General features: G+C 41.8%; 1 protein-coding gene across 27 annotated transcripts in view; it reads right to left on the bottom strand.

Annotated features, from left to right (window-relative positions):
- Positions 1–26,612, bottom strand: part of R3hdm2 (R3H domain containing 2) — a 122,898-nt gene that overhangs the window by 37,963 nt on the left and 58,323 nt on the right. For 6 of the 27 annotated variants that reach the window (XM_075954827.1, XM_075954842.1, XM_075954835.1 and 3 more), the window contains 11 exons: positions 25,753–25,951; positions 19,005–19,046; positions 18,224–18,310; positions 14,033–14,159; positions 9,132–9,210; positions 8,425–8,484; positions 7,643–7,783; positions 7,074–7,182; positions 4,388–4,483; positions 1,600–1,631; positions 1,432–1,488 (listed from right to left, as the gene is read on the bottom strand). In XM_075954827.1, the coding sequence (XP_075810942.1) occupies positions 1,432–1,488; positions 1,600–1,631; positions 4,388–4,483; positions 7,074–7,182; positions 7,643–7,783; positions 8,425–8,484; positions 9,132–9,210; positions 14,033–14,159; positions 18,224–18,310; positions 19,005–19,046; positions 25,753–25,917 (995 nt within the window). In that variant the 5' untranslated portion in view covers positions 25,918–25,951. The remainder of the gene's footprint in view (positions 1–1,431; positions 1,489–1,599; positions 1,632–4,387; positions 4,484–7,073; positions 7,183–7,642; positions 7,784–8,424; positions 8,485–9,131; positions 9,211–14,032; positions 14,160–18,223; positions 18,311–19,004; positions 19,047–25,752; positions 25,952–26,612) is intronic. The other 21 variants (XM_075954839.1, XM_075954838.1, XM_075954851.1 and 18 more) reach the window with 5 other exon arrangements.

Raw genomic sequence — 26,612 nt, 5'->3', positions numbered from 1 at the left:
TTGAGAACTCTACTTATCTTTGGTCCCATTAACAATGCCTCTGGTTGTCAGATGGACCTCAGGGTGGTACTATCCAGAAATAGAAAAGATCAGAGGGGGCTGGAGAGATGGCTCAGTGGTTAAGAGCACTGACTGCTCTTCCAGAGGTCCTGAGTTCAATTCCCAGCAACCACATGGTGGCTCACAGCCATCTATAATGAGACCTGGCGCCCCCTCTGGCTTGCGGGCACACATGGAAGGAATGCTGTACACATAATAAATAATTTAAAAATTAAAAAAAAAAAAAAAGTAAAAAAAAGAAAAGATCAGAGGGGCTGGAGAGATGCTCAGTGGTTAAGAGCACTGGTTGCTCTCACAAAGGACCTGGGTTTGATTCCCAGGACTCACATGGCGGTCTCACAACTGTCTGTAACTTTTTTTCAGCGGAATCCGATGCCCTCTTCTGGCCTCTGTAGGCACTGCATGTACGTGGCACACAGACACACGTGCATGCAAAATACCCATACACATAAAGTAAATCTTTAAAAAAAAGTTCAAAAATATGGAAATTCTTTATCTCAAGGGTGGTAAATTTCATTGTCCCAATCTCTTTTTCCTCCTCTTCTTTTTAAATTATTTTTATTTATGTGTATGTGTGTGTCTTTGTGTGTGTGTAGGTGCACATGAATGAAAGTACCTGTGGAGACCAGAGGGCATCCGGTCCCTTGGAGACGTGAGTGCTGGGAAATGACTTCAGGTCTTCTGTTACACAGGCGACCACTGAGCATCTCAGTTTAACTAGCTTTAGAAACGTCAGTAAGGACAGCACAACTAAAGCCTTAGAAATGAGACATATTCTGGTTTCCTTTGATACTTAGGATTTAAATATGGAGAAACCCTTTAGAAAGAGTACTGAGTTACAGAGTCAGATACCTATCTTTTCTGCGGTCATCTTCTGCTTAATATTGTCTCAAAGAGAAAACTACATAAAGAGACATTCACATATGTATTTGTTTATGTGCACATATTATCTTTCCGGAGATAAAACCATTCCCTAGTGTAGGTTCAGATAGCAGCTGTCCACACCTTCCCTAGAAGAGCAAAGGTGGTCAGCAGACACTCATTCTTTTACCTTACAATAGGTGTATGTCAGAATCTTTTTAAAAATGTCCATTTCCAGCCAATCTGAGGGAGGATATGGTACCTACCTGTCTCAGACACAACTAGCTGTCCCCAACACCACCTCTCAGGACTCAATGAAACTGACAACAGTAAGGTCACTGAGAAGAAGCCTTTCCCCCAAGGGAAAAAAAAATCCAGTAAAGCAAAATCCACAAATTTAATTATTCTACAAGCAGCCATGCACGGAGCAAAACCACTCACTACACTGAAAAGATTACAGCAAAACAAAATTAAAATTAAAAAGGAGAGATATAGATCACACACAGGTACCTAAAAATCTGCCTTCTCTTGTGAGAGCTAGAAGAAAAGGCTTCTTTGCAGAGTCTGCTGGTTAACACCAAAACAAAACAAACAAAACAAAAATAGCATCATTATAGGATTCTCTGAACCCCACTGATAAAGCTGAGCGATAAGAGAGAACATGTGAATGGTACTAACCTGATATCACTTAGATATCCGTTCTGGCCAGTCTAGGTGAGGGAGAAAATGGAAAATAACTCATAAGAAAATAATAAAGCATAACAGAAAAGGATGTCCATGATGCTATCAATACCCACAATCTTCAAACCAAAGCTCTCACCCCACCAACAGGGAGAGAGGGAGCAAGGCTAGGGTAACCGACTGCCTTACCCGAGCCTGACTCCTCACCTTTCCTGTGAAAACACTTGGCATTTTTTGCCTTTCCACAATGTTTAAAATGAGGGTTGATAAAGGAAGCATGGAGAGGAGGAAGGGGAAAGTTACAAACCTAATTATTTCTTTTTTTTTAAACCTCTACATTAGTGAACTGACTATAATAATCAACATACTGTATTTTAAGAATGTTCAAAGGAAGGGAGACACGAGAAGGAAACTTTGTTTTTTTGGAAATTAATCTCAGTGGCTGTTGTCTTTCTGCCCTTTTGATTTGCCCAAAATAAAAGGCTCTCTGACTTGAGCCCCATTATGGGTGAGATACTGGGGCAGCAGATACCGTTTAGAGCCTAGAAAAAATGAGGACATTAGAAGTCTGAAGCCGTCCCACCGGAATCACGTTTTCTTTAAAGCCACTGAGCTGAGTGGGGTGAGCACTGTGGGGGACTTCCAAACCTCCGAAGAAGGCACCAAGAGCATCCAGCGGTTGAGCGTGTGGGCTCTGCACAGAGCAGAGACTCCTCCATTGGGCAGCTTTCCCAAGACACAGCTCAGGCTCTAGAGAAGGCTGCAGCAGCAGCATTTCCATCCGAACACCCTTCTTGGCACTTCCCGTTCTGGGCCTGCCTCCTTGTCCTCACTCTACCCTCAATCACTCCCTCTGCCCGGGAGGGTTCCTCTCCACATGGAATCTTTGGAGGATGGTGGGCTTTGGCCATTTCTCCTCCTCTAGATCTTCTGAGATTCGAGGCCTCTACTACAAGAGCTAGGAAGTACTGAAACGAAAGTGATAAACCCACGAGGATTTAACAAAGAATACATGTGTTAGCAGAGGCTTGAGCAACTAGAAATCAGGAGGGAAAAGGAGAGAAGAGCTAACTCTGCCTTCCTAATGGCTGTAGGTAGATGTGTTCCACTGTGGTTGATAAGTAGCCCCAATGCCCTAAAAAAGTTGTCTGTGCTTTCAGATCATAGGGTTTTGCAAAGGGCTTGACACAGTGAGGCAGCCATTTCCCATGTGTCAGTGAGGATGCAGATAGCTAGGCTGTCATTGCTGGCACTTCTGAAGACCCCAGAATAGAGCGAGCTAGCAAGAGGTAGCTCCTATTAGGTTATGAACACGGACTCTGGAGCCAGACTGTCTACCTAGCAATGTTTAAGATGTTGTTACCAAACCTCTCTGTGTTTTATTTATAAAATAAGAAAAATATTTAAAATAATAGACCTATTGTAAAGATGTGAATTCACCTACATAAAATGCTAAGAATAGTGCCTAAAAGCTAATGCTTACTATGTAAGTATTTCTATTCACAGTTTAGGGTCATCCTGGTCATAACCATGACATCTCTCATTCCACACACATGGTTTGCAGGTGATGTATGAACTCTCTGAGTAGGGTTAATTTGGAGGGCAGACTTTTCTGACTCAGAATGGAAGTCTACATAATAGAAGGTAAGAAGTCGCTTCTTGAATTCTAGGCCAGAAAGAAAGCTTGTTGTGTGTCACTTTCTAAGAAGGATTCGTAAAAGTACTTGGCTCTCTCTAGATAATGGATCAAACACACAGGAGTTCAGGAGTTTAGTTGGAGACGATATTTTTCTGAGTGAGGTGATGATGAAAAGACACACACACGTTGTTTTGTGTGTGTTTGTGTGTGATATAAAAATGGGAGGGGTGTTTTGATGAGAGAAGAAGACAGAGGAGTGGGAGGGAATAGTGTTCATCCACATGATTTGACTTCCTTTGTTGCTACTCTGACAGTAAGATGTTTTCCTATCTGGATCCACGTGTTCTGGAGATCTGTTTACCTGCTGCTCATCTAAACCCTTTCCTGAAACAAGCTATACATCTCTTAGACTAACAGGCAAAGGTAACCAGATACAGGGGTAACAAGTGCATCTGAAATGGCCCATGTTCTTAAAAACAAAGCTATCTAGACTCGGTGATGCTGCCCTTTGGACTATGGAACCCTTCGTTTTCTAGGAACAAGGTAAGAAATAACGGAAGAAGGAGACTCCCCATTCAAGCAGTACCAGAGGGAGCAAGAGTACCCTGTGCATGGGGATATGGGGCCTGTAGAGGATGATGCCAGAACAGCACTTTACTAAAGCATCAGCACAGCCTACAAACAAGCTGGCTAAACAAGATGGGTGTCGAGCCTGTATGGATGCTGAGTCTTCTACTGAGAAACAAAGATGCGCAGAACAGACAATGGGAATCTACAAGGCAAGCTGGAGAAGGCCATGCTAGCCAAGACTTAGGTCCTTTCATCATCAGCTCTGCCGAAGGCATTTCTCTTTCCGGTCTAGTTATATTTACCAAATTCAGCCACTCCAAGTTTCGGTTCTCTTTGGATACCATACAGCAAAATGTATTCCAAAATACAAATAAAAACCTGTAGCTTCCCAATAAGCCACATTCAGGGTTAGAGGTCAAATCTGGGACTGACTGATGTTGGTTTTAAAAAAAAAAAGAAAGAAAAAGGAAAAGAAATACAAAGAGCCAACAACATTTATGGTGGGTTCATCCCATTCACAGTTCCAAGGTTAGAGCTAAGAGCTAGGATCTGACAACTCTCAGAAGCTACACTTACCTCTCGGGCAAATATTCTCTCTCGGACCCTTTGATATTCCTCCTCTCTCTCTTCTATTGACTTGCTCCTCCTTCCATCCTGCAATGGAACTCTGATCTAGATCGATGAGCAGAATTAAGCTAGTTAAGTTCTCCTCGTACTGCAAGCTCACTGCACACCAGCAAGGAAGAGAAACCGGGAAAGTTTATAGTTGCCATCAAAAAAATGGAAAATAAAGAAATGAAATTTCCAGTCCTGAACAGGTTTCACTGGGTACATCTGACCATGCAGTTTGGGAGATCAGCTTTTCTGGATGGTAGAGGACTTGCCACACCCCACCCACCCCACATACCAAGAACAACAACTATTTATAAGGGTTGGGTTGCTTCCCTGGAGTAATCAAGTACTGTTCAGTCAGTAAAGATGAAGACAACAGCCCTAGGAAAATAAACAACCGTTCTTTAGAGGGCAAGTAAGGGAAAGAAGGAGCTGAAGAGGGCAAAGAAATAAGTGTTTACCAAAGCTGAATGTAGAGGAGGTTCACAGAACTAACACTCAATAGGACCCCGTCTTTTGTCCCTAATGTCATGTCCGCAACCCAAGTCAAACATGACTTAGCAAAGAGGGTCTTAGACATTAAATCTCAGGGGTGGAGCTAATCTAAAAGACTACACATTTTTGTCACCTTAATTATAGCTATTGAAGGGAGTTGAGGAGACAGAAATTACAGAAACAAAAGAACAAAGAGAACAGAGCAACACAGAAGAGAAGGAGAACAAAATGGAAAGAAACTAGCAGAGAAAGGAGCAGATTAATGAGCACAGTGAAAAGAGAGGAGAGGAGACAGACATGAGGTGAGCAACAGGAATGTCTCATGGGCAGGTGACTACTTCCAGCTAGCCATCACCTTGCTTCCCAGCACTGCTTCTCCTCTTCAACTGCCACTGTGAACACTGTGGGGCGGGGGGATGTATGGAGAACCCTTCGCTACAGTGACTGCAAAAGCAAGGCATTCTGAGAGGGAACTCACAGAGCCGCTGTCAGCACACTACAGATAGCTCTGACCTGCAGTCGTATCTAAGAACCCACTGCTCTAGGCTGATACTGTCATTACCAGTTTCCAAAGGCAATCCAAGACTTCCGAAGTCTTGCCTCTGATTAGATACAGTCCTCATCACTCTTTAGACCTACAGCCCACTAACCATCTTTCATCAGTCCAATTACAGGAAGACAGAAACCCTCAACAGTGCTGAGCCTCTAGCACTGATAAGCCAGTGGTGGAGTAGAAAACATAATGGGGCGTCAAGGTAAACCCCAGCTCTGCTGACTCCCAGTAAAGTGACTTCAGGCAAGGAACTTAGCATCTCAGACTCAGTATTTTTATGTGTAAAGTGGGGTTAATAACCCCATTTACACTGGGTTGTGGAAAGGATCAAAAGAGATAACATATATATGTTTAAAGCAAAGCCCAGCTCAGGGGAAAATAGCAATATTACGTTTTTACTAATACCACAATCAGAAAGCACACAGAATCTACTCTACTACAGACAAAGCTTGAAGCTGTGAGATGAAAAGTTCACAACAGAACAGATAACCTTCCATTCCAATGTGCCTCTAGGCCTGAACACTTCCTGATCCAGGGAAAGGGTTTGGGAAAATGTAGAGAAGGGCATCAGGATGGAAAGGCTCTTTCTTGTTTTACAAAAATTTGTCTTTTTGTAGTTTTCTTTGCTTTCAATCAGACCCAGCATGTTTGTCCCCATTAGATAATGACACCTTTCTTAAAAGGCCTCCCTTTCATAGTCAAGCAAGCAAGAAAGGTACTGGTCTCAAGACCATGTAATATTTCAAGAAAATGAATTTTGACTCTAGAAGTAAGACATTGTTATAGAGTTGCTAACCCTTAGAGCGTATTGGCTCTACCCAACCATACTCTTCAAATCAATTCCCCTTTGGAGTCCAAGCAGATATGCAGGATAACTCTGAACTTCCCATTTAGCTAGGAAAACTAATCCTTGATCATATGCTATCTCCGGGGGTAGAGGTCAGAGCAGCAGCCAGACCCCCCACAAATGAAGGGATAGGACAGTTTGTTAATTTCTTAGTTCCACAGGAGTGTACCACAAAGGGACCTGAGTTCCCAGCACAGAAAGTCAAGTTAACTCACCTTGGTAGGAGGTGGGAAAAAGATTAAGGAGTTTGCCAAAGGGATCAGATATACCTTTATAACTAATTAAATTAGATCATAACTTTGCCAGTTCAAGGCTAGTCCTCAGCTAGAATAAGAATGTAAATGGGATAAAGTAGCTTTTGGTGGCTCTCTATGTAAAGTCTAGGGGTCAAGTGGAGGTGCTGGGGGTGGGGGGAGACGACACTGAAATCAGCTAGATCAAGGCTGACATGGAGAGGGGCCTTATTTTGTACAAAATGAAATGTGGTTAGAAGTTAGTGGCAGACCTAAAGAATTGTAGGCCAAATGAGATCACTCAGCACACCTGAGCACCATGTCTCTCTGGGGCTACGAGGGTGGCGTGCAGCTCAACAACTGTAGTCAGATCTTCAGGGGTGAGCCAAAACCAACTCCAGATAACAGCTCTATATATGTTTCCATTCTAAGACATTCTCAATTTTCTCCACTCCCCCACCCTCCTCCCTTCCCAGTTTCTCTTACTGCAGTCTCTTTAGGCCCACCCTTTCCATTCTTCACCTGGTTATCATCTCGGTCCACACTGGCGTCGTCTCTCTTGAGAATGAACCTCTGTTGAAATTCTGTGTTCTTCTCGTCTTTTATGTGTTCTGAGAACCTCTGTTCAGGGCTGAAGTGGGGAAGAAAGGAGAAAAAGACCTTTACATTAGGAGGAGAGCCCCTGGGAACAGCTCTCTAAATTCCATATCCTCTACTCAGAGGATTTTTGGTGTCAGGAATCCAAAAAGTCACATGAAGGTTTAAAAGAATCTTTGTGTGTAATCTCTTCTCTCCCCCATCATCTCCTGTAATCTGCTCCTGGAGTGCTGATCTGTCTGCCCCCCACCTTTCCTGAGTACCAGGATGGCAGGTGGGCACCACTACATGATGCCCACTCTCTGTGTATAACAACGCTTCATTCACAGCTGTGTCTGTCCTGTCTAATCAGAACCTGTCTTTAAGACCTCACAGAAAGCAGGAATCAATGAAACACCTTTCCCTCCCTGGAGGAGACACCTGGGTTCTATCTTCCACTTCTATCATAGCAGCTATCCCATGGAAATCTTCCCAGTCCACAGTTTCTCCCTTACATTCTCGTGTTGCTGGTTTTGTTGATGATGACAGCTTTCCCAGTTTGATCAACATTATGGTCCATCCCAAAATAGGCAGCCACCCGGTGTAATAGCATCCGGTGATAGGAGGTCATCTGAGGGAACTTCTTGAACTGGTTACTGAAGGGGTACCGGGGATAAAAAATAAAAGATAACAGGAGAAGGCAACTAATTTTCCTCAACAGTGTCTAGAGTAGATTTTTTTTTTCCCGAGACAGGGTTTCTCTGTTTAACAGTCCTAGCTGCCCTGGAACTCGCTTTGTAGACCAGGTTGGCCTCAAACTCACAGAGATCTGCCTGCCTCTGCCTCCCAAGTGCTGGGATTAAAGGCCACCACTGCCTGGCCTTTTTTTGTTTTGTTTTGTTTGGAGTGCAGAATTTTTTAAAGGAGAACCAGACATACAAAAAACAGATATTTAGTTTGTGAGAACAAAAAGTCTCTCTCAGTATTATTCTGCCCCAGTCTCTAGTAATCCTACCCCTTCCCACCCTGGGCTGACCCCTCCTAAGGCCTGACTGCCACCACCTGATGCTGTTAGTCAAAGGGAATGGGAGAAGTGGAGTGAGAGCTGTGACCATTCCTAGCTGCTAAAAACAACAGAATGTTTTTTGGCTCAAATTTATATAAATGATAAAAACCTCACCTGCTTTTATACACATGCTGTTTAACCCATTCAGACTGCTTCTACTAAAGCAGTACATAGCTTCTTTTCCAATGTCCCCTCCCACCTCTAAATGTATATTCCATAAAGGTGACTTACTTGTTGTCACTGATAAACTCCAGAATCTCCTGTTCTAATTTTAGCAGCATCATTCTGTCCCTGTTTAAACAAGATTAAAACAAACAAACAACAAACAAAGAGCTCTCCCATAGATATTTAAAGGAGGGACTGAAAATCAACTTGTTCATCGCAAAAACCGAGGGGTCTATCCAAACTCTAACAATGGCCATAGCACGGAGGCTGAAGAGCCTCCCTCAACTGCCCAATGTTCTGCAGAGAACACAGCTCAAGTACACGCTTTCTAGGTCTTTCCTATCCATGTACTCTGTCACTCACATCAGTAATCTAATTATTAGCAGCATATTCATATAAACACATAATTTGTGCTTGCAAATACAGGCATTATTCTATACCCCACCCAGTTATTTAGGGTTTAAAACAGTTATGGTTTTGCTTATGTACAAGACAACTAGCTCACTCCTTTGGGATTTTTAACTAGTAAACACTCAAGTCTTCAAATTTCTTAGTCATTGTACTCTTCTTAAAATTTTTCTCAACTCTTCAAAACACAGAAATCTCAATGTGAGTATTCTGAATCCCTCAAAATATAAAAACTGTATTTTAGAAGAATTAAGATGAACATTCTATATTCTAGTAATAGAGAAGTGCTGAAAAGTTGCTTGACTTGAAAGGGCTCTGCAATTCCTACCCTATCCCTTCCCCCCTCACATCAATCATGTTATTACCTTGGGTTTTTTTTCAGTGTATTCACAAGAAATTCATGTAGATCTATTCCAGTGGAGTCAGTATATTCTTGGCTGGAGTCTAGAGCCACCACAACAAGAGAAATGTAAAAAAAAATGAAACTGCTTGTATGGTATCTAATTTCAAATAAAAGCCAATGTCTAAACAGAAATTCCAAGAACAGGAAACCAAAATCAAACTTCAAGCTCACAGCATTAAATCTTGAATAATGTTTACTACTAGCTCTGTGACAGTTCCTATCATGTTCTGGGCTGTGATAAAGCACTTATCTAGAATGTGTAGGGTCCTAGGTTCAATTCCAAGTATTGCAAAAAAGGGGAGAAATCATGGGCTAGGGAAACAGCTCAGTGGATATACTGCAGATCCCAACACCCACATAAGAGCGGTGCTGGGACAGACAATGAAGATAGGTGAGCTAGTGGAACTCACTGGCCAGCCAATTTGCCTAAATCAGTTCTAGGTTCAGTGTAGAGACTGTTTCAAACTATAAGGTGGAGCGATTAGTTATGGCTCAGTGGTAAAGGCGCTTACTGCCATAGCTGGTAATCTGGACTTGATTCCCAGAACGTAAACAGTGGAAAGAGAGAACTAACTCCTGAAAGGTGTCCCTGACTTCTTTTTTTTTTTTGGGTCCCCGTCGGGGAATCGAACCCCGGTCTCCCGCGTGACAGGCGGGGATAAAGGTGTCCCTGACTTCTACACATACATCACACACACAATTAATAAACACAGAAACGTGTAAAAAGAATTAAAATAAGGTAGAGGGCAATAGAAGACACCTGACTTCAACCACTGGCTTCTACATACGTGATCATGTACACATAAATATACCCTCCCCCCAAAAAGCTCCTATTACAACAAAATGAAGAATGGAAGAATTTGGGTTAAAGTATTACATCAATATTACATTAACATTAATAAATATTTGTCAAATGTCCTGACCAAAATAAAACAGGTTTTATTCTACCTACTACAAACAAATTACAGGTAAGAGCAGTCATAGTTGAATTTTCCAAAATCTCAGGGACTTTGTCCAATATAGATGATTTTTTTAAGCCCAAGGTTGCTTGATTTACTTGTTAAATATAATTCTTCAAAACCTGAACAGTAGACCAGCCTGGTCTACAGAGCTAGTTCCAGGATAGGCTCCAAAGCCACAGAGAAACCCTGTCTCAAAAAACCAAAACAAAAAACAAACAAACAAAAAAAAAACCTGAACAGTGTGTGCCCGCAAGTAGACACGCCATGGCACAGGGATCAGAGCGCAACTCTAGCGCCTTCTCCTTTACACTCTAGGTGGATTCCAGGGCTGACCTGGTGTGGGAGAATTGTCTGCATTCTGTCAATCATGTTATAAATAGACAGTGATTGGCCAGGCAGGAAATATAGGCAGGAAAACCAGACAGGAAGTAGAAATGATGTAATGAGAACAGGAGAATTTTGGGAAGGAGGAAGTTGATTCCTCCCACTCCTGCCCAGACCACCGAAGCAGCAGGATATGATCTGCCTCACTGAAAAAGGTACTGAGCCACATGGCTAACATAGATCAGAAAAATGGGTTAATCAATATGTGAGAGTTAGCCAGTGAGAGGCTAGAGCTAATGGGCCAATCAGCTTATAATTTACAGAGACCTATGTGTGATTTTCTTTGGGGCTAAACAGCTGGGGGTACCTGGTGGGAGGACAAAAACCCCAACAACAAACAAGCAAACAGGACCCCTCATGCTACACTGACCTGCACTGTAAACACTGTTACCCACATAGCCATGTGATAGTTTTTATAGACTCTGTCTTTTTGCTACCACCCCAAAGTTTAAAGCCAGAGTCTAATAAGTAGAAGTTTATCTATACTATAAAACATTTATCAGGGCTGGAGGTGTAGTTGGTAAAGGGCTCATTTTAACACATATGAAGCCCTGGGTTTGATCCTGAGCACCACTTAACATAGAGTATGGTAATCCCAGTACTCAGGAGATGAAGGCAGAAGGATTAGATGTTCAGGCCAGCCCAAATTACATGAGACCCTGCATCTAAACAAACAAAACACTGCACCACCCCCAAACCAACATGTAAAGGTTATCTGGAAGACCGCTATCATGATTATCCGTACCATCATCTATCTCAGAGCATAACCAAAACCACAACTGACAATGCTGCCTTATCCTGGGCAGTGTCTGTTCTGTGTAAGAACTGAGGCAAGTTCATTAAAGGAGCATAGAGGTTAATTAACCTAGTTAATTGCTCCCTCAAGCAACCAAGTTAGCAGGAACTGCTGGGCCAGTAAAACTAGTCGGTGCCAAGGTGTCACGACGAAAAGAAAAAATTGTAGATTTGTAATCCTAGATGCTCAGGAGGCTGAGGCAGGAAAACCCAAGGCCTGCCTCTACTACACACCAAGTTCAAAGGAAACTTGGTGAGATTCTGTCTCAAAATAAAAAGTAAAAGATAACTGGAGTTTAGTACAGTGGTGGAGTGCTAGCCCAGCACGCAGAGCCATGAATTCTGTCTCTAGCACCACATTACAGCCAGGCATAGTGGCACATACCATAATCCCAGGATCCAGGAAGTAAAGGCAGAGAGATCATAAATTAAAGGTCATCTTCATCCACAGAGCAAGTTATAGGCCAGGCTAAGCTACATGAGACCCTGGCTCAAAATTTAAGAGAGAAGGAGCTGGAGAGACAGCTCAACAGTTAAGAGCACTGCATGCCCGTCCAGATGACCTGGGTTTGATTTCCAGTGCTACATGGTGGCTCATTACTCTCTGTATCTAACCCTAAAGAACTGGCACCCTCTTCTGGCCTACTTGGGTACCAAGTGTGCACATGGTGCACAGATATACACTCAGAGAAAACATCCATGCACACAAAATAAATGTAATTTTTGAATAAAAAAACTGAAGATGCCAGGCATCTTTAACTCAGCACTAGGAGGCAGAGGCAGGCCGATCTCTATGAGTTCAAGACCAGCCTGGTCTACACAGTGAATCCAATGCCAGTGGCCGAGTAGGGGGAGTGGCAGGTGGCAACTGACTTCAGGGTGTCAGCCCACCAAGCGGTGAATCCCTGATAGGCAGGGCCCTGAGACCACAGACTCCAGAATGTCTTTTGCTTCTACTGTGCGTTTACATGTTTGCCGTCTTTCTCTGATATCTGCATGGTGTGAATGGGTGTGGGGGGATCCCCACTGCCTACAGTGTAGTGTATTTCTCATGGAAACATCCTGATCTACTGGACATTTTTACCTGTGGGTTATTATGAAGACGGTTCCTTCTTAAACTGTACTGTTTAATTGATAATAATAATGTTAGTTTAAATAGTTTTGATGCTAAAAAATAAAACAAGGAAGTGCCACACAGCTAGAACACATGAGTTTCTGTTGAGGAGCTGTATAGTCTGTGGCTTAGGTTAATGATTAAGAAAAACAGCTGAGCCTGGGGGCGCGGGTGTTGGTATACATCTTTAATCCCAGCACTCGGGGGGCAGAAACAAGAGGATCTCTATGAGTTCGAGGTCAGCCTGGTCTACAGAGCAAGTTCCAGGATAGGCTCCAAAGTTACAGAAAAACTCTGTCTCGAAAAACCAAAAAAGAAAAGAAAAACAATTAAGTCTTGGTAGCCCAGCTAGCTTAAATTCTTTTAACCTTAATGTTGGGAGATGTGTTCACAGTTTTCGGAGTGCATTGATAGCTGAAACAAAGCTTTGAAAATATTAGACTAAGGGCTGGAGAGATGGCTCAGAGGATAAGAGCACTGGCTGCTCTTCCAGAGGTCCTGAGTTAAATTCCCAGCAAACACATGGTGGCTCACAACCATTTGTAATAAGATATGGTGCCCTCTTCTGGCCTGCAGGCATACATGCAGGCAGAATATTGTATATACAATAAATTGATCTTTAAAAATAGAAGCTGAATTTCAAAAAGGAAATATTAGACTAAAATGTTTTTGTCAAATAGTTTTGAAGTTAAAAAAAAAAACCCAAGAAGACAATCTAAGTTTTAGAGAGGCACATAGTTGAATGAGGAACTCGTTAAGGTCAGGGAACAACAAAAAAAAAAGCACCCCAATTATTACTAGCTGATGCACTTTTCTTGCGAAGATTTGTTGATGACCATAGGCGATGATTAATTCCTTATCCCCATGTCCGCTCTTAATCTCCTACTGATGAGTGGGTATGTACCCTAAAGGTTTAAAGTAGAGCTGACTAATTCTTTTTCATATATAAAAGTTTAGATTTGTGATTCCTTTAGGATTCCTTATAAGATAAGTAATAAAGTAATTGGCCCTTTCTATGTAACTGCAAAACACAGTCTGCCAGTGAAAGACCTGACTGAGAAGACTATCTTGTCTGCCTACAAGGTTAATCTATAACAAGCTGCTTGGGTATGAAGGTGCAGGGGTTCTTGTGATAATTTCTTTTTCACCTGTAGTAGGTAAAATGTTTAATTATATTAAGGGATATGGAAAACATGCAGTTTTAAACTTGTATTCATTGTAATCATTCACTTGAAAAATAGAAGGTAAATACATTGTAATTCCTATATTGCTTGAAAAAGTTTGGGTATGTACGCTACAGAAAAAAGTATACAGTAGAAAGAATATAGAAGAATAGAGAATAAAGAAGGAAACCATTAAGAGAGTGTGAATGTCTTTTTCCCTTAACCCTCCTCAGATAAAAAAAAATCCTAGTACAGGCAGGTGTTGTGGATTTCCCTTTGAGCCCTGTGCTGATGGAGGCAGGCCCCCTGGGCAGCAATAAGCAAGGACTACAGTCTCCCAAAACAAAAACAAAATAAAATACCTTTCCCCTGAAAAAAAGAAATGTAGAGAGACAGAGCACACTGTGGCTCAGGTGCTAAGCTGGATGAGAGGTACAGTCCTCACCTCTGGACAGCATCTTCCTTGGGACCTTTTCTTTGCTTTTGTCCTTGTCTTCCTTTTCAGAGACATCTTTTGTGGACTTTTCTTCCTCCTTGTCAGATGGACAGCTGATGTGCAAATGAATAATGTCCTTAAATAAAAGAAAGTGACACATAATCAAAGAAGGTAAAAGATGTAAACCCTTTGCTGGGTGTGCTAAAAATGGTTCAGCTTAATTAAGAGCACTTGTTGGTCTGGCAAGAACCTGGGTTCATTCCCAGCACACATATGGTGGCTCACAACTATCTGCAACTCCAGATCCTGGGGATCTGATGTCCTCTTCTGACCTCTGTGGGCATGGACATGATGCACAGACATATATTCAGGCAAAACATTCACACACATAAAATAAACTTTGTTTTTTGTTTTGCTTTGTTTTTTTTTTGTTTTTCGAGACAGAGTTTCTCTGTGTAGCTATGGCTGTCCTGGAATTTGCTCTGTAGACCAGGGGCCTCAAACTCACAGAGATGCAACTGCCTCTGCTCCTGAGTGCTGGGATTAAGATTGAAGGTGTGAGCCACCACCGCCCAGCTAATAAATATTTTTTTTTCCTTTTTTTTTTTTTTTTTTTTTTTTTGGTTTTACGAGACAGGGTTTCTCTGTGGTTTTGGAGCCTGTCCTGGAACTAGCTCTTGTAGACCAGGCTGGTCTCGAACTCACAGAGATCCGCCTGCCTCTGCCTCCCAAGTGCTGGGATTAAAGGCGTGCACCACCACCGCCCGGCTAATAAATATTTTTTTAAAAACTCTTTTTTAAATCCCCCAAAATAACAATAGAAGCAAATCTCAGGACGGCAGCTTTATCTTTCCTTTCCTTCTTTTTTTAAAACCTTTATGTGTGTATGTGCACACAAAGGAGTGTTTGTGTTTCAGTATGGGCATGTGTGTGCCACAATATACTTGTGTAGGTCTCTTGTGGAATAATCTTTTTGTTTTTTTTTTCTTTTTTCTTTTTTTGGATTTTTCGAGACAGGGTTTCTCTGTAGCTTTTTGGTTCCTGTCCTGGAACTAGTTCTTGTAGACCAGGCTGGCCTCGAACTGACAGAGATCCGCCTGCCTCTGCCTCCCGAGTGCTGGGATTAAAGGCGTGCACCACCACCGCCCGGCGGAATAATCTTTTTGTACACTGTGAAGATGTGTTACTGTTATTGGTTTAGTAAAAGGGTAAATGGCCAACAGCTAGGAAGCATATCCAGGTATAGAGGACACTGGGAAGAAGGATGGAGATGCCAGGAGTCAGCACTCAGATGCAGAGATGAGCTGACAAGCCATGAGTTATGTCACAGCATATAAGTTAATAGAAACAGGTTACTTTAAGTTTTAAGAGCTAGTCAGAAACAAGTCTAAACTATTGGTCGAGTTTTCATAATTAATATGTCACTGTGTCATATTTTATAAGCTGGTGGCCTAAAATAAAAGTCTTATTTCCAGAGGTCAGAGACCCTTGCTTGAGACATGCTTTCTTGTGTGTAGTGATGTGTCCATGCTAACTATCTAGTGTTTAGCTTCCGGCAATTTTTCAGTCGTTGCCTCTTATCTCACCATAGGAAAATTCACACTGGGCATATGAAGTCTTTGCATTCCAAGGCTTTAGCCACTATGGTGGTTTGAATAAAAATGAACACCATAGGCTTATATATTTGAATGTTTAGTGGCCAGGGAGAAGCACTATTTGAAAAGAGTAGGAGGTGTGGCCTTGTTGAAAGAAGTATCTGGGAGTGGGCGCTGAGGTCTCAAAAGCCCACGACAGGCCCAGTGGCTCTCTCTTCTTGCTGCCTTTGGATTTGGATGTAGAACTCTCAGCTATGCCATGCTCCCCACCAAGATGACAACGGATTAAACCTCTGAAACTGTAAGCAAGCTGCAATTAAATGCTTTCCTTAGCTGTGGTCATGGTGTCTCTTCACAGCAGTAGAGAGCCCTGAAAGACCCACTGAGTCATCTTTCCAGCTCAAACTTAATCTTTTTCTTTTTTTATTGATATTTATTGAGCTCTACATTTTTCTCTGCTCCCCTCCCTGCCTCTCGACCCCCCCCCCTTTAACCCTCCCCCAAGGTCCCTATGCTCCCAATTTACTCAGAAGATCCTGTCTTTTTTTACTTTCTACTTCCCATGTAGATTAGATCTATGTAAGTCTCTCTTAGTATCCGCATTGTGGTCTAAGTTCTCTGGGATTGTGGTCTGTAGGCTGGCTTTCTTTGCTTTATGTTTAAAAACCACCTATGAGTGAGTACATGTGATAATTTCTGTGTCTGGGTTACCTCACTCAAAATAATGTTTTCTAGTTCCATCCATTTTCCTGCAAAATTCAAGCTATCGTTATTTTTTCTGCTGTGTAGTACTCCATTGTGTAGATGTACCACATTTTTCTTATCCATTCTTTGGTCGAGGGGCATTTAGGTTGTTTTCAGGTTCTGGCTATGACAAACAAAGCTGCTATGAACATAGTTGAGCACATGTCCTGCGGCATAATTGAACATCCTTTGGATATATACCCAAAAGTGGTATCACTGGGTCTTGAGGAAGGTTGTTTCCTAATTTTCTGAGAAATCACCACACTGACATCCAAAGGGGTTGTACCAGCTTGCATTCCCACCAGCAATGTAGGAGTGTTCCGTTTTCCCCACAACCTCTCCAGCATAAGTTGTCATCAGTGTTTTTGATCTTGGCCATTCTTACAGGTGTAAGATGGAATCTCAGAGTTGTTTTGATTTGCATTTCTCTGATGACTAAGGATGTTGAACATTTCCTTTAGTGTCTTTCATCCATTTTAGATTCCTCTGTTGAGAGTTCTCTGTTTAGGTCTGTACTCCATTTTTTTTTTTATTGGATTATGTGATCTTTTGGTGTCCAATTTCTTGAGTTCTTTGTATATTTTGGAGATGAGACTTCTGTCTGATGTGGGGTTAGTGAAGATCTTTTCCCATTCTGTTGGCTGTTGTTTTGTCTTGTTGACCGTGCCCTTTGCTTTACAGAAGCTTTTCAGTTTCAGGAGATCCCATTTATTAATTGTTTCTCTAAGTGTCTGTGCTACGGGAGTTATATTTAGGAAGTAGTTCCCTGTGTCAGTGCGTTCAAGTGTACTTCACACTTTCTCTTCTATAAGGTTCAGTGTGGCTGGCTTTATGTTGAGGTCTTTGATCCACTTGGACTTGAGTTTTGTGCATGGTTATAGATATGGGTCTATTTTCATTCTTATACATGTTAATATCCTGTTATGCCAAACTTAATCTTATAGAAGAGTGTATGTTGTTAATTACGTTGGATTTTCGTTCCACCAAGTGTGCAGAGGGCAACCTTTTCCTGTCGGACATTACAGATGAAGCTGCACTGGCTATACTTGTAAGAACTGGAAGGCAAGCCAAGCAATGACGGTGTGTGCCTTTCATCTCAGCACTTGGGAGGCAGAGGCAGGTGGATCTCTGTGAGTTCAAGGCCAGCCTGGTCTACACAGTGAGTTCCAAGATAGCCAGGACTACACAGAGGTACCCTGTCTAAAAAAACCAAAAGAAAAAAAAAAGAAAAAGAACTGGATGGTAATAGGTAGATCACTGAAGTGGAAGGGTGTGGCAGAAAACTTTTCAGCCCTGCGTTGTCTGCCACATGAGCAAGATACCAAGACTCACACTGCCCACTGTCACCATGTAATACCACAAGAGCTTTTCTTTCCTTTTATGATTTATTTCTATTTTATGTACATTGGTGTTTTGCCTACATGTATGTCTGTGTGAGGGTGTCATAATCTCAGGAACTGGAGCTACAGACAGGTGTGAGTTGTCATGTGGATGCTGGGAATCTAAACAGGATCCTCTAGAAAGCAGCCAGTGCTTTTATTCACTGACGTATCTCTTCAGTCCCAAAGAGCTTTTCTTTAAAGTATCCTTTCAAGCAAGTCTTGGTGGTGCAGGTCTGTAATTCTAACACGCAGGAGGTAGTGGTAGGGGCTGGAGTATCAAAGTCATCTCTGGCTACATAAAGAGTTTGAGGCTACTTGAGATATGTAAGACCCACTTGAGATATGTAAGACCCTGTCTCAAAACAACATACTTTCTTCCTTGATTTCAAGGTCCGATGTCCACATTGTAATTGCTCTTATGTTTTACCCGACAACTGCCAGGCTGAGAATGTGCCATACTCAGGTTGTAAAAGACCTACCTGGGCATCTAGTGGCCCATCAGTAAATGGAGTGGAGGATTCCTCACACACTGCGAGACTGCGTACCAACTTGAGCTTGGAATTAGACTGAAAAACATAACAAACATCAAAAATACAGTTCATATATATTCCTTTGGTGAATATTTAGAAAATACCTTCTTAGATTCCATTACTTGCAGTTCCTAATAAGTAGTACTGTTGTTCTTTTTTAAAGGATCTAACTATGTACCTCTAGCTGTCCTGGAGGAGAATTTTGTAAATATTAAAACTCATACAGACAACCATTCTCCTAGGGAAGCCAGGAGTGAGCAGAGAAATCAGTATAAACAATACCAAATACCCTCAGGCTCCATGGAGTCTTTTCAGGCATTGTTTCAGGTTCAGATATAGACTAGACCTGAATAGGAGCGAAAAGAGACAGACTTTTCAGTAGGAAATGTATGTAAATATGCATGCAACATTAAAGTGGTGATGGTGTGTGCCTTAAGGGAGGCAGAGGCAGGCAGATCCGTGCTGAGTTCCAGGCCAGCCTGGTCTACAGAGCAAGTTCCAGGACAGCCAGGGCTACAAACAGAGAAACCTTGTCTAGAAAAACAAACAAAAAAGTACATACAACTATGTTCACACAGTGTGTGATGGACGCTCATGACTGAGATATAAAAGGCAGGCAAGAACGCTCTGCCTGTATGTAATCTGAGAACCCAGATACCACCAAAAGACACGCTTACGAAATGTGTAACAAATGAAGTTAGAAAGTAAGAGGTGGAAGAAGAGCTCTCACCTTGGCTCTTTTCCTGGCATGACCATGGCTGGATGTCCGCCTCTGTTAGAAAAGGATTAAAAAAAAACAGGAAAGGTGGGGAGATCAATCCTTCTAAGCAATGCACATTAACATCAGCAACAGCATACTCATTATTAACTGGTGTTAACTGTCATTATACTATGGTGAAAATCACTTGGCGTGGTTATTGCTCAATTCTAACTCCATACAGAATTGATCTTGTATCCCCCTCTACTTTCAAAGCACCATTCACCATGAAACAAAGAATAAAATGAAAATAATTTCCTAGGTTATTTTGTATATTGATGAAAGTCTTAGACAAATCATGGAATCCTCTCCTGACTGTATGCACTGCCAGAGCATGAAATGTTTTTTCTTGTAAGCTTGCTCACAGAAGTCTATTTAATCCATAATGGAAATAAAATATGATTCCTCAGTGTCTTTCTCTCATTTTGAGACAGGGTCTCATGTACCCTAGGCTGGTCTTGAACTACCGGCATCCATTAACATGCCTGGCTTACGTAGCACTGGAGATCAAACTCAGAACTATGTGCATGCTGGTCAGGTGCTCTACTAAGTGAGCTATGTCGCTAGCTCCCTCCCTCCATTTCTTTTTTGACAGGGTCCCACTAAGTAGTCTAATCTACCCTAGAATTTCACTCCTCCTGCCTCAACCTCCCAAGCAATGGAATTATAGGTGTGTGCAAACTATACCCAGGTATAACATTCTTATTTCTTAAAATGTTTTAATTTGATTTTTTTATGTGTAAAAGTGTTTTGCCTGCATGTATGTCTGTGCACCACATGTGTGTGTAGTATGCATGGACACCAGGAAAGGGCATCAGATCCCTTGAAACTAGAACTGAAGACATTTGTGGGCTGCAATGTGGGTTCTGAGAATCAAACCTGGGTCCTGGAAAATCAGCCACTGCTCTTAACTGCTAAGTTGTCTGTCTCTCCAGCCCCAATAACGTTTTTTAAAATTACATTTTACTGTGTGTGGTGTGTGTACATGAGCACCATGACATGTAGTGGCAGCAAGTGGACAACTTACAGGAGTTGTCTGTGTTCTTCTACCATGTGGCTTTCAGAGATCAAAATTAGAGCACTTTTGCCTGCTGAGCCATGTCCTGGCCAGTAACATATTTCTAGGACAACACATCTAGAGTTCCGAGTTGATATACCCAGAACATCTGTCCCTGTAGTTGCAGAAATGAAATGGAGAGTCTTCCTTCCCTATGTATCCCCCTGGCCCATTTTTGGTTTGTTTTTATGAGACAGGGTCTCTACATGGCCCTGGCTGTACTAGAACCCATCATGTAAACTAAGATGCCTCTGCCTCCTGAGCAATGCTTCCCTTCTAAAACGAGAATTCTCCTAGTTCTAAGCTTTCCAGTGGTGGTCTAGTAGCCTCTCTGGGTAAGGAATGTGGTATAAGACAGGATAAAAAACAAAGAAGATGGGAGACAGGGATAAGCACTCCAAAACAAAGAGGAGAGAACGTGGATGTGGAGTATGGCATCAGCCGAGGAAGAGGAAGGATGATGCTGGAGGCAGGTGTGGAGGTAACAAACAAGTAAGTACCTGCTAAGATTTCTGAGCATGTGAGAAGTCATCATGGGGCTTTGAGGAAGGGTTAGGGTAAAAAAAAACCTGAGGCTGGAAGATGGGGGAGGTCAGACAAGACAGAGGCAGAATATCAGCATGGTGTTGGTGAGGTAAGGATTTCTCTTTCTTTTGTCCTCTTTACAAGTTAAACAACTCTGCCACAGCATAAAGTGGAGAAATGGGATGGTGGGTGAGGGTAAGAAATGCTGGGAAAACTAGTCAGTGGAGAGGCCTCCTGCAACAGGGAGGATGGGCAGTCCACAACACAGAGCAGTATTTCTGCCCTTTCGAGGAGGTAAACTTACAAACGGCACGAACATTCGAAAGGTATAACAGTTAAATACTGAGTACTTTCATATTTTCCCCACAAATACTTGACCAGGTTCCTTCCTCAATAGTCTATCAGTACTGAATTTCTTTTAAATTTATCTATGGACTTGTAGATATATATATACACACACATATATATGTATATATATATTTAAGCTTACTATAAATATATATACTGAAAAAAAATCAATTATATACACTACTCTGAACTTTATGATTAAACTAACTTTCACAGATATCATTCCACAGAATATATATTGGTTTTTGTTTTTTCCATTGTGTGGCTATGCTACAGTTTATTTTTTTACCAACCCCTTTAATTATATATTATTAGGATGTTTCTAATTTTTACTAGTACAAACAGTGACCATGTTTTTGAGTCTATCCATTAACACAGTAGATCAATGGTCCATTTTACAATCTTTCTAAAGTGCTGCTAAACTGCCCTTCAACTTGTATAAGTGTCTATCTCTACTAATAATATATGCATCTACTTCCCATAATGAAGCAAACCCAGGTTAAAGCCTAACAAATATCAGGCACCAGGCAGAGAAGGCATATACACAATCACACTTTCCTCGAACTTTTCAACTCTCATTTCTGAAACAGATAATACTGAAGCACAAAATGCTAGAAGTAATGGCTGGAGCTAAAGGGCTAAGTCATATGATGAAGAATATGAGACCTAGCCTCAAGTAGTAAGATACACAGAAAGCTTGAAGAGAATTAATATAATCAGTTCCTTATTTCACAATCATTTTTCTAAAGCAGCAGAACAGATGAACCCAAAGGGATTATAAATATAAAGGCAGAAAGTCCAATTAAGAGGCCATCCTCAGCTGGTTATTAATACAGCACACTTGAGTATGTGTTAACATAATAGCTTACCCATTCTAAAAAGAATCTCAGAACCCTCATTTTGTACCATTAAATCTCCCTGTAAAATCTGTTCTGAATTCCAATAACCAATTCCCAAAATACATGTTACATGGCCCAAATAAAAAAGCCTCTTCTCTTTTAAACTTTTCGGCTTCAACTCACAACAAGGACTTCTTTGACAGCACCAGTCAGTTCACTGGGAAGACCACAGAAGAAAGAGGGGAGAGAGAAGCAGGAGGAGAGGAAGTGTTTTCATTGCTGCTGAAAGAACATGGTTGAAAACCAGAAGAGGACAGAGGGCGTCCTAAGGAACTGCTAAGGGATCCAGGGTGTGTAGACAAGAGCAAAGACTCTGGAAAAGGAACAAGAGTTCCAACAGATGGTAGTAGCTCCACCTCCTCTGGTGGGAGCAAAAGGAGTCAGGTGAGAAGGGGAGCAGGTCTTCAACCCTACAAACTATTTGTATATCAAGATACAGATATTTTTTTAACAAGAAGAGTACCTCCTAGGAAATTTAAAACCTAAAATGCTCTTTCTTTACTGTCTATCTTTAAGAAGTACACACAACAGGAGTTCAAAAGATAATTGTCTCCTAAAAACAAATAACTCAGATCTAATAGTTCATTTAATTATTATCTTTCATGTAATCTTGACAGCATATAATTAAACACTCATCACGTATCTGTCCTGCATATTTAAGATTTATTCTTGGTATCAGTGGAGGCTGGAGTACATTTGGAACTGTTTCAAACTGTCTCCACATACTCTGGAAGGATGGGTGGGGAATGACCATCGACACATATAAGAAAACAGAGAGAAAAGTATCCAGGACACAGATCTGGCAAACTAACAGGGAACTAACAATAGAAGAGCAGACAGCTGGAGAACAAGTGTCTTAGGGAGTTGTCGAACTTTAATTTGTCCCTTTATGTTGCTGTTGCTTTAATATTTAAAAGAGGCAAGGCCTATGTGAATAAGGTTGTCTTGAAAAATTATGCTTTGAGTTTCTAGACCTTCTAAACTGAAATTCCAGTTTTAATCAGGCTTTTGATAGAGTTAATGTTTATTTTGCAGACTTATAATAAAAGACTAATCTCATCCTTGGGCATGAAACAAAGGATTCACAAAAACTGAGCTTGTGTAACAGAAGAAAACTAGAGTAACCACAAAGAAAAGAGCTCTTTAACAGGCTAGCTAGACAAGGCTCAGAATCTGAATACACTGGGCATGGTGCTACAAGCCTTTAATTCCAGGCAGAGGCAGGCGAACTGCTGTGACTTCAAGGCCAGCCCAGTATCTTTCTGTGACTGTCCTGGAACTCACTCTGTAGACCAGCTTTGTGGCAAATGCCTTTAACCACTGAACCATTTCACCAGCCTCTTATGACTTGGTAAATGTGTTTATGTGCAACTTTTTGTTTGGTTTAAGGCAGTGTCATACGTAGCCTGGACAGGCCAGCCTGACCCTCCTGTCTCTGCCTTTTAAATGCTGGGAATACAGGTGTGGTTCGGTTTCCAGCATGGACATGGACACTAACAACTATGTTTAACTCCAGTCCTAGAGTCTTCTGGCCTCTGAAGACACAGTACAGTATAAGGACAAACACATAGACAAAACACTACCATCTAGCTATATCTGTATCTGTCAATCCATATATCTAACTGTATATCAAGATGGTTCTGGGCATGGTAGCAGCACACAGCTGAAATCCTAGCACTTTGAAGGGTGAACTTCAAGCTTAGACTTGACTACATATCAAGTTTGAAGGTCAGCTTGAACTACATGAAATCCTGTTTTAAAAGCACTAAAAATAGTCCGGGCAGTGGTGGCACACGCCTTTAATTCTAGCACTCAGGAGCCAGAGGCAGATGGATATGAGTCTGAGGCCAGCCTGGTCTGCAGAGTGAGTTGCAGGACAGTCAGAGCTACACAGAGAAACTCTGTCCAAAACACAAAACCAAACAACAAAAAACACTAAACATAAATAAGCAAATAAATAAAAAATCCAAGTGTAGGTTGCCCCTTGTGCTCAGTGGAGTACAGCCACCCCAATGGCCTGGCCCAGGAGAGTGCACTGTGTATCTCAGTGGGGGTCTGCTTTTTAGTTGCAAATCTAAGCTGCAGAGTAATTAACTGGTGGAGATAACACCCGTATCTTCTGTATCTTCTCATTGCTTGGGGATGCTGCCAGAAATGCAGTAGATCCCCTCCCTTTGAGGTAGAGCAGTAGTTCTCAACCTGTGGGTCACAACACCTTTGGGGCTGCTATCAGATCTCCTGCATAACAGATATTTATATTAATATTCATAACAGTAGCAAAATTACAATCATGAAGTAGCAACAAAATAGTTTTGTGGTTGGGGGTCACCACAACATGAGGAACTGTATTAAAGGGTTGCAGTATTAGGAAGGTTGAGAAGCACTAAAGTAGAGGATGCCATGTTGATAATGGCAAACAATGGTGCCAGGAGCTCCAGGACCACGGGCTCTGCCAGCTTAAACTTGCCATATTAATAAAGAAAAGGGAAGACAGACCCTCTCCCACATCCCCTTCTATACTTCTCCCTTCTTCCCACCAGGTTCCCAGCACTGAGCTCAATGTGCCTTTGACAGAAGAAAGCTTGGCAGTCAGAACCTCAGATAGGCTTCAGACAGCACCAAAGGGCAGGACAATGCTGCCGAACTGCACCGAAGCAGCCTGTGCTACTACCAACAATAAACATGTGACCAGCTGTCTCTAGCAGGAAAGCAAACTAAACAAGGCTACTTAGATGTATGCTCAGGCCCACTGGGGTGGGAAGTGTCCTCCTGGATCTGAAGAGAAGGGAAGAATGGGTCTGCCTGAGGAGACTCAGAAGAACACCTGGAAGCCTGCTTTGATGTAAGGGGATGCTGTGCTGGCCATTTTTAATTTTTGTACCTATATAAAGTTTATAGTTGGTTATGCTACTTTCTGAAACCACTTTAGAAACTATTCCTTTTTTGTGTACAAGGAAGCAATCCAAATTATATTAAGATGAGTATTGAATGATATGCCTCAAGAAAGTTGGGGAGCTTCCTCGTGTACAGCAAAGGTACAGCTTCGAATTAGAGGAAAATGCAGCAAATATACTAAGAGTCGGTGAACTCAGGTCCAAACAGATTGAGATTTCGTTGTCTTCTTTTGATTTCATCATGGACTCTTTATACAGGGTGGTTTTCTTTTCCTTTTGAAAGACAAGGTTTCAGGTAGCCTGACCCTGAACTTGCTAGACAGCCAAGGACGAGCCTGGACTCGCTTCCTAAGGGACTGTAAGCTGTCTGTCACAGTAGGCACCAGCTTGACTCAGACCTAGAGTCACTTGGGACAAGGACATCAACTGAAGAATTACCTTCATCAGCTGACCCGTTGCCAACTGAGAAATTTTCCTTTCTTCTTTTTCTTTAATTTTGTTTGTTTTGTTCTGTCTTGTTCACTATGACTGTCTAAAACTCTCTATGTAGATCATAATGGCCTCAAACTCAAGAGATCCATTTGCCTCTGTCATAGCTTTGCTATGATTAAAGGTGGGCTTGAGGCAGAGGAGGGCCCAGTCCACTGTGGACCGTGCCGTCTCTAGACAGGCAGGCCTGGGCTGTACAAGAACGACACTGAAAGAGTCAGTAAGCAGCCTTCTTTCACAAGTCCATGGTTTCTGCTTGAGGCACTGCTGGAGGCTCCCTCAACAATAAACTGTAACCTGTCCGCTGAAATTAACCCTTTCCTCCCCAACGTTTTTGTTAAACGTTTTATCACAGCAACCAAAAGCAAAGCAGGACACAATGGAGCAAGACTACGCCTGGCTCTGGGTTAAGTTTCTGGAGAGCTCATACCAGAAATCGATAGATTCCAACCCATTTTCTACTTCTCTTCAAGCTAAAGGACTACAAACAGCACACACTCACGCCTTACCTGTGTCTCCTGGCGCAAACCAGTATCTTCACCCTCTTTCTCAACTTCTTCCTTACTTGGAGTTTTAGTTATAAATTTGTTTTTGCTTACAGATTCTTCCACCAGTTTTTTTTCTGATTCTTTCATTATCTCCAGAGTCTCCTGAGTAGTGTGACTGTTAGACATGTTCTGCAGAGGACACAGCAGTTTCTATGGGCTCCTGAGAAACACCAAAGGCAACAGATGAGAGGTACAGCTTCACACACACACACACACACACACACACACACACACACACACACACACACACTCACGCACACACACAGAGAGTCAGTAGTTTCCCTACAACCTAGAAAAAATTCCTCTGGTAAACACCACCTTTGGATTAATTTCTTTTATTTTATCATTTAACTAATTTTATTTATTTATTTATTTATATTTGTTTTGAGGCAGGGTTTCTCTTTGGCCCTGGCTGTCCTGGGCCTGTAGACCAGGCCTTGAACTCAGAGAGATCGTACTGCCTCTGCCTCTGAGTCCTGGGTTTAAAAGTGTGTATTAACCACACCCAGCTTTCTTTTCTTATCTTCTTAACTTCATAGCTCTCCCTCTCTCTCCACCACCCCTGGCCAGATGTGGTCTGCTTCCCATCACTTCAAATTAAACTGTATTTTCTAGATACAAGTAGCCACATGCATTTTCTAGAATTTCACAGAAATAAAATCACACTGTCTAGGCAATTTTCCTCAGCATAATTATTTTGATATTCACCCGAGTTCGGTTCTAAAGCAATTTAAGATGAATTCTGAGTTCTCTTGGCACTTTATATGCTGTCAGCTACAGAATCTGCTCATATTTCCAGCTGTATTATTAAATCACTAGAT

This window comes from Microtus pennsylvanicus, chromosome 20 (genome assembly GCF_037038515.1).
Source record: "Microtus pennsylvanicus isolate mMicPen1 chromosome 20, mMicPen1.hap1, whole genome shotgun sequence".
In the NCBI taxonomy this organism is placed as follows: domain Eukaryota; kingdom Metazoa; phylum Chordata; class Mammalia; order Rodentia; family Cricetidae; genus Microtus; species Microtus pennsylvanicus.
The sequence above is the reverse complement of the archived record's forward strand: the minus strand, read 5'-3'. Positions and strand labels throughout refer to the sequence as shown.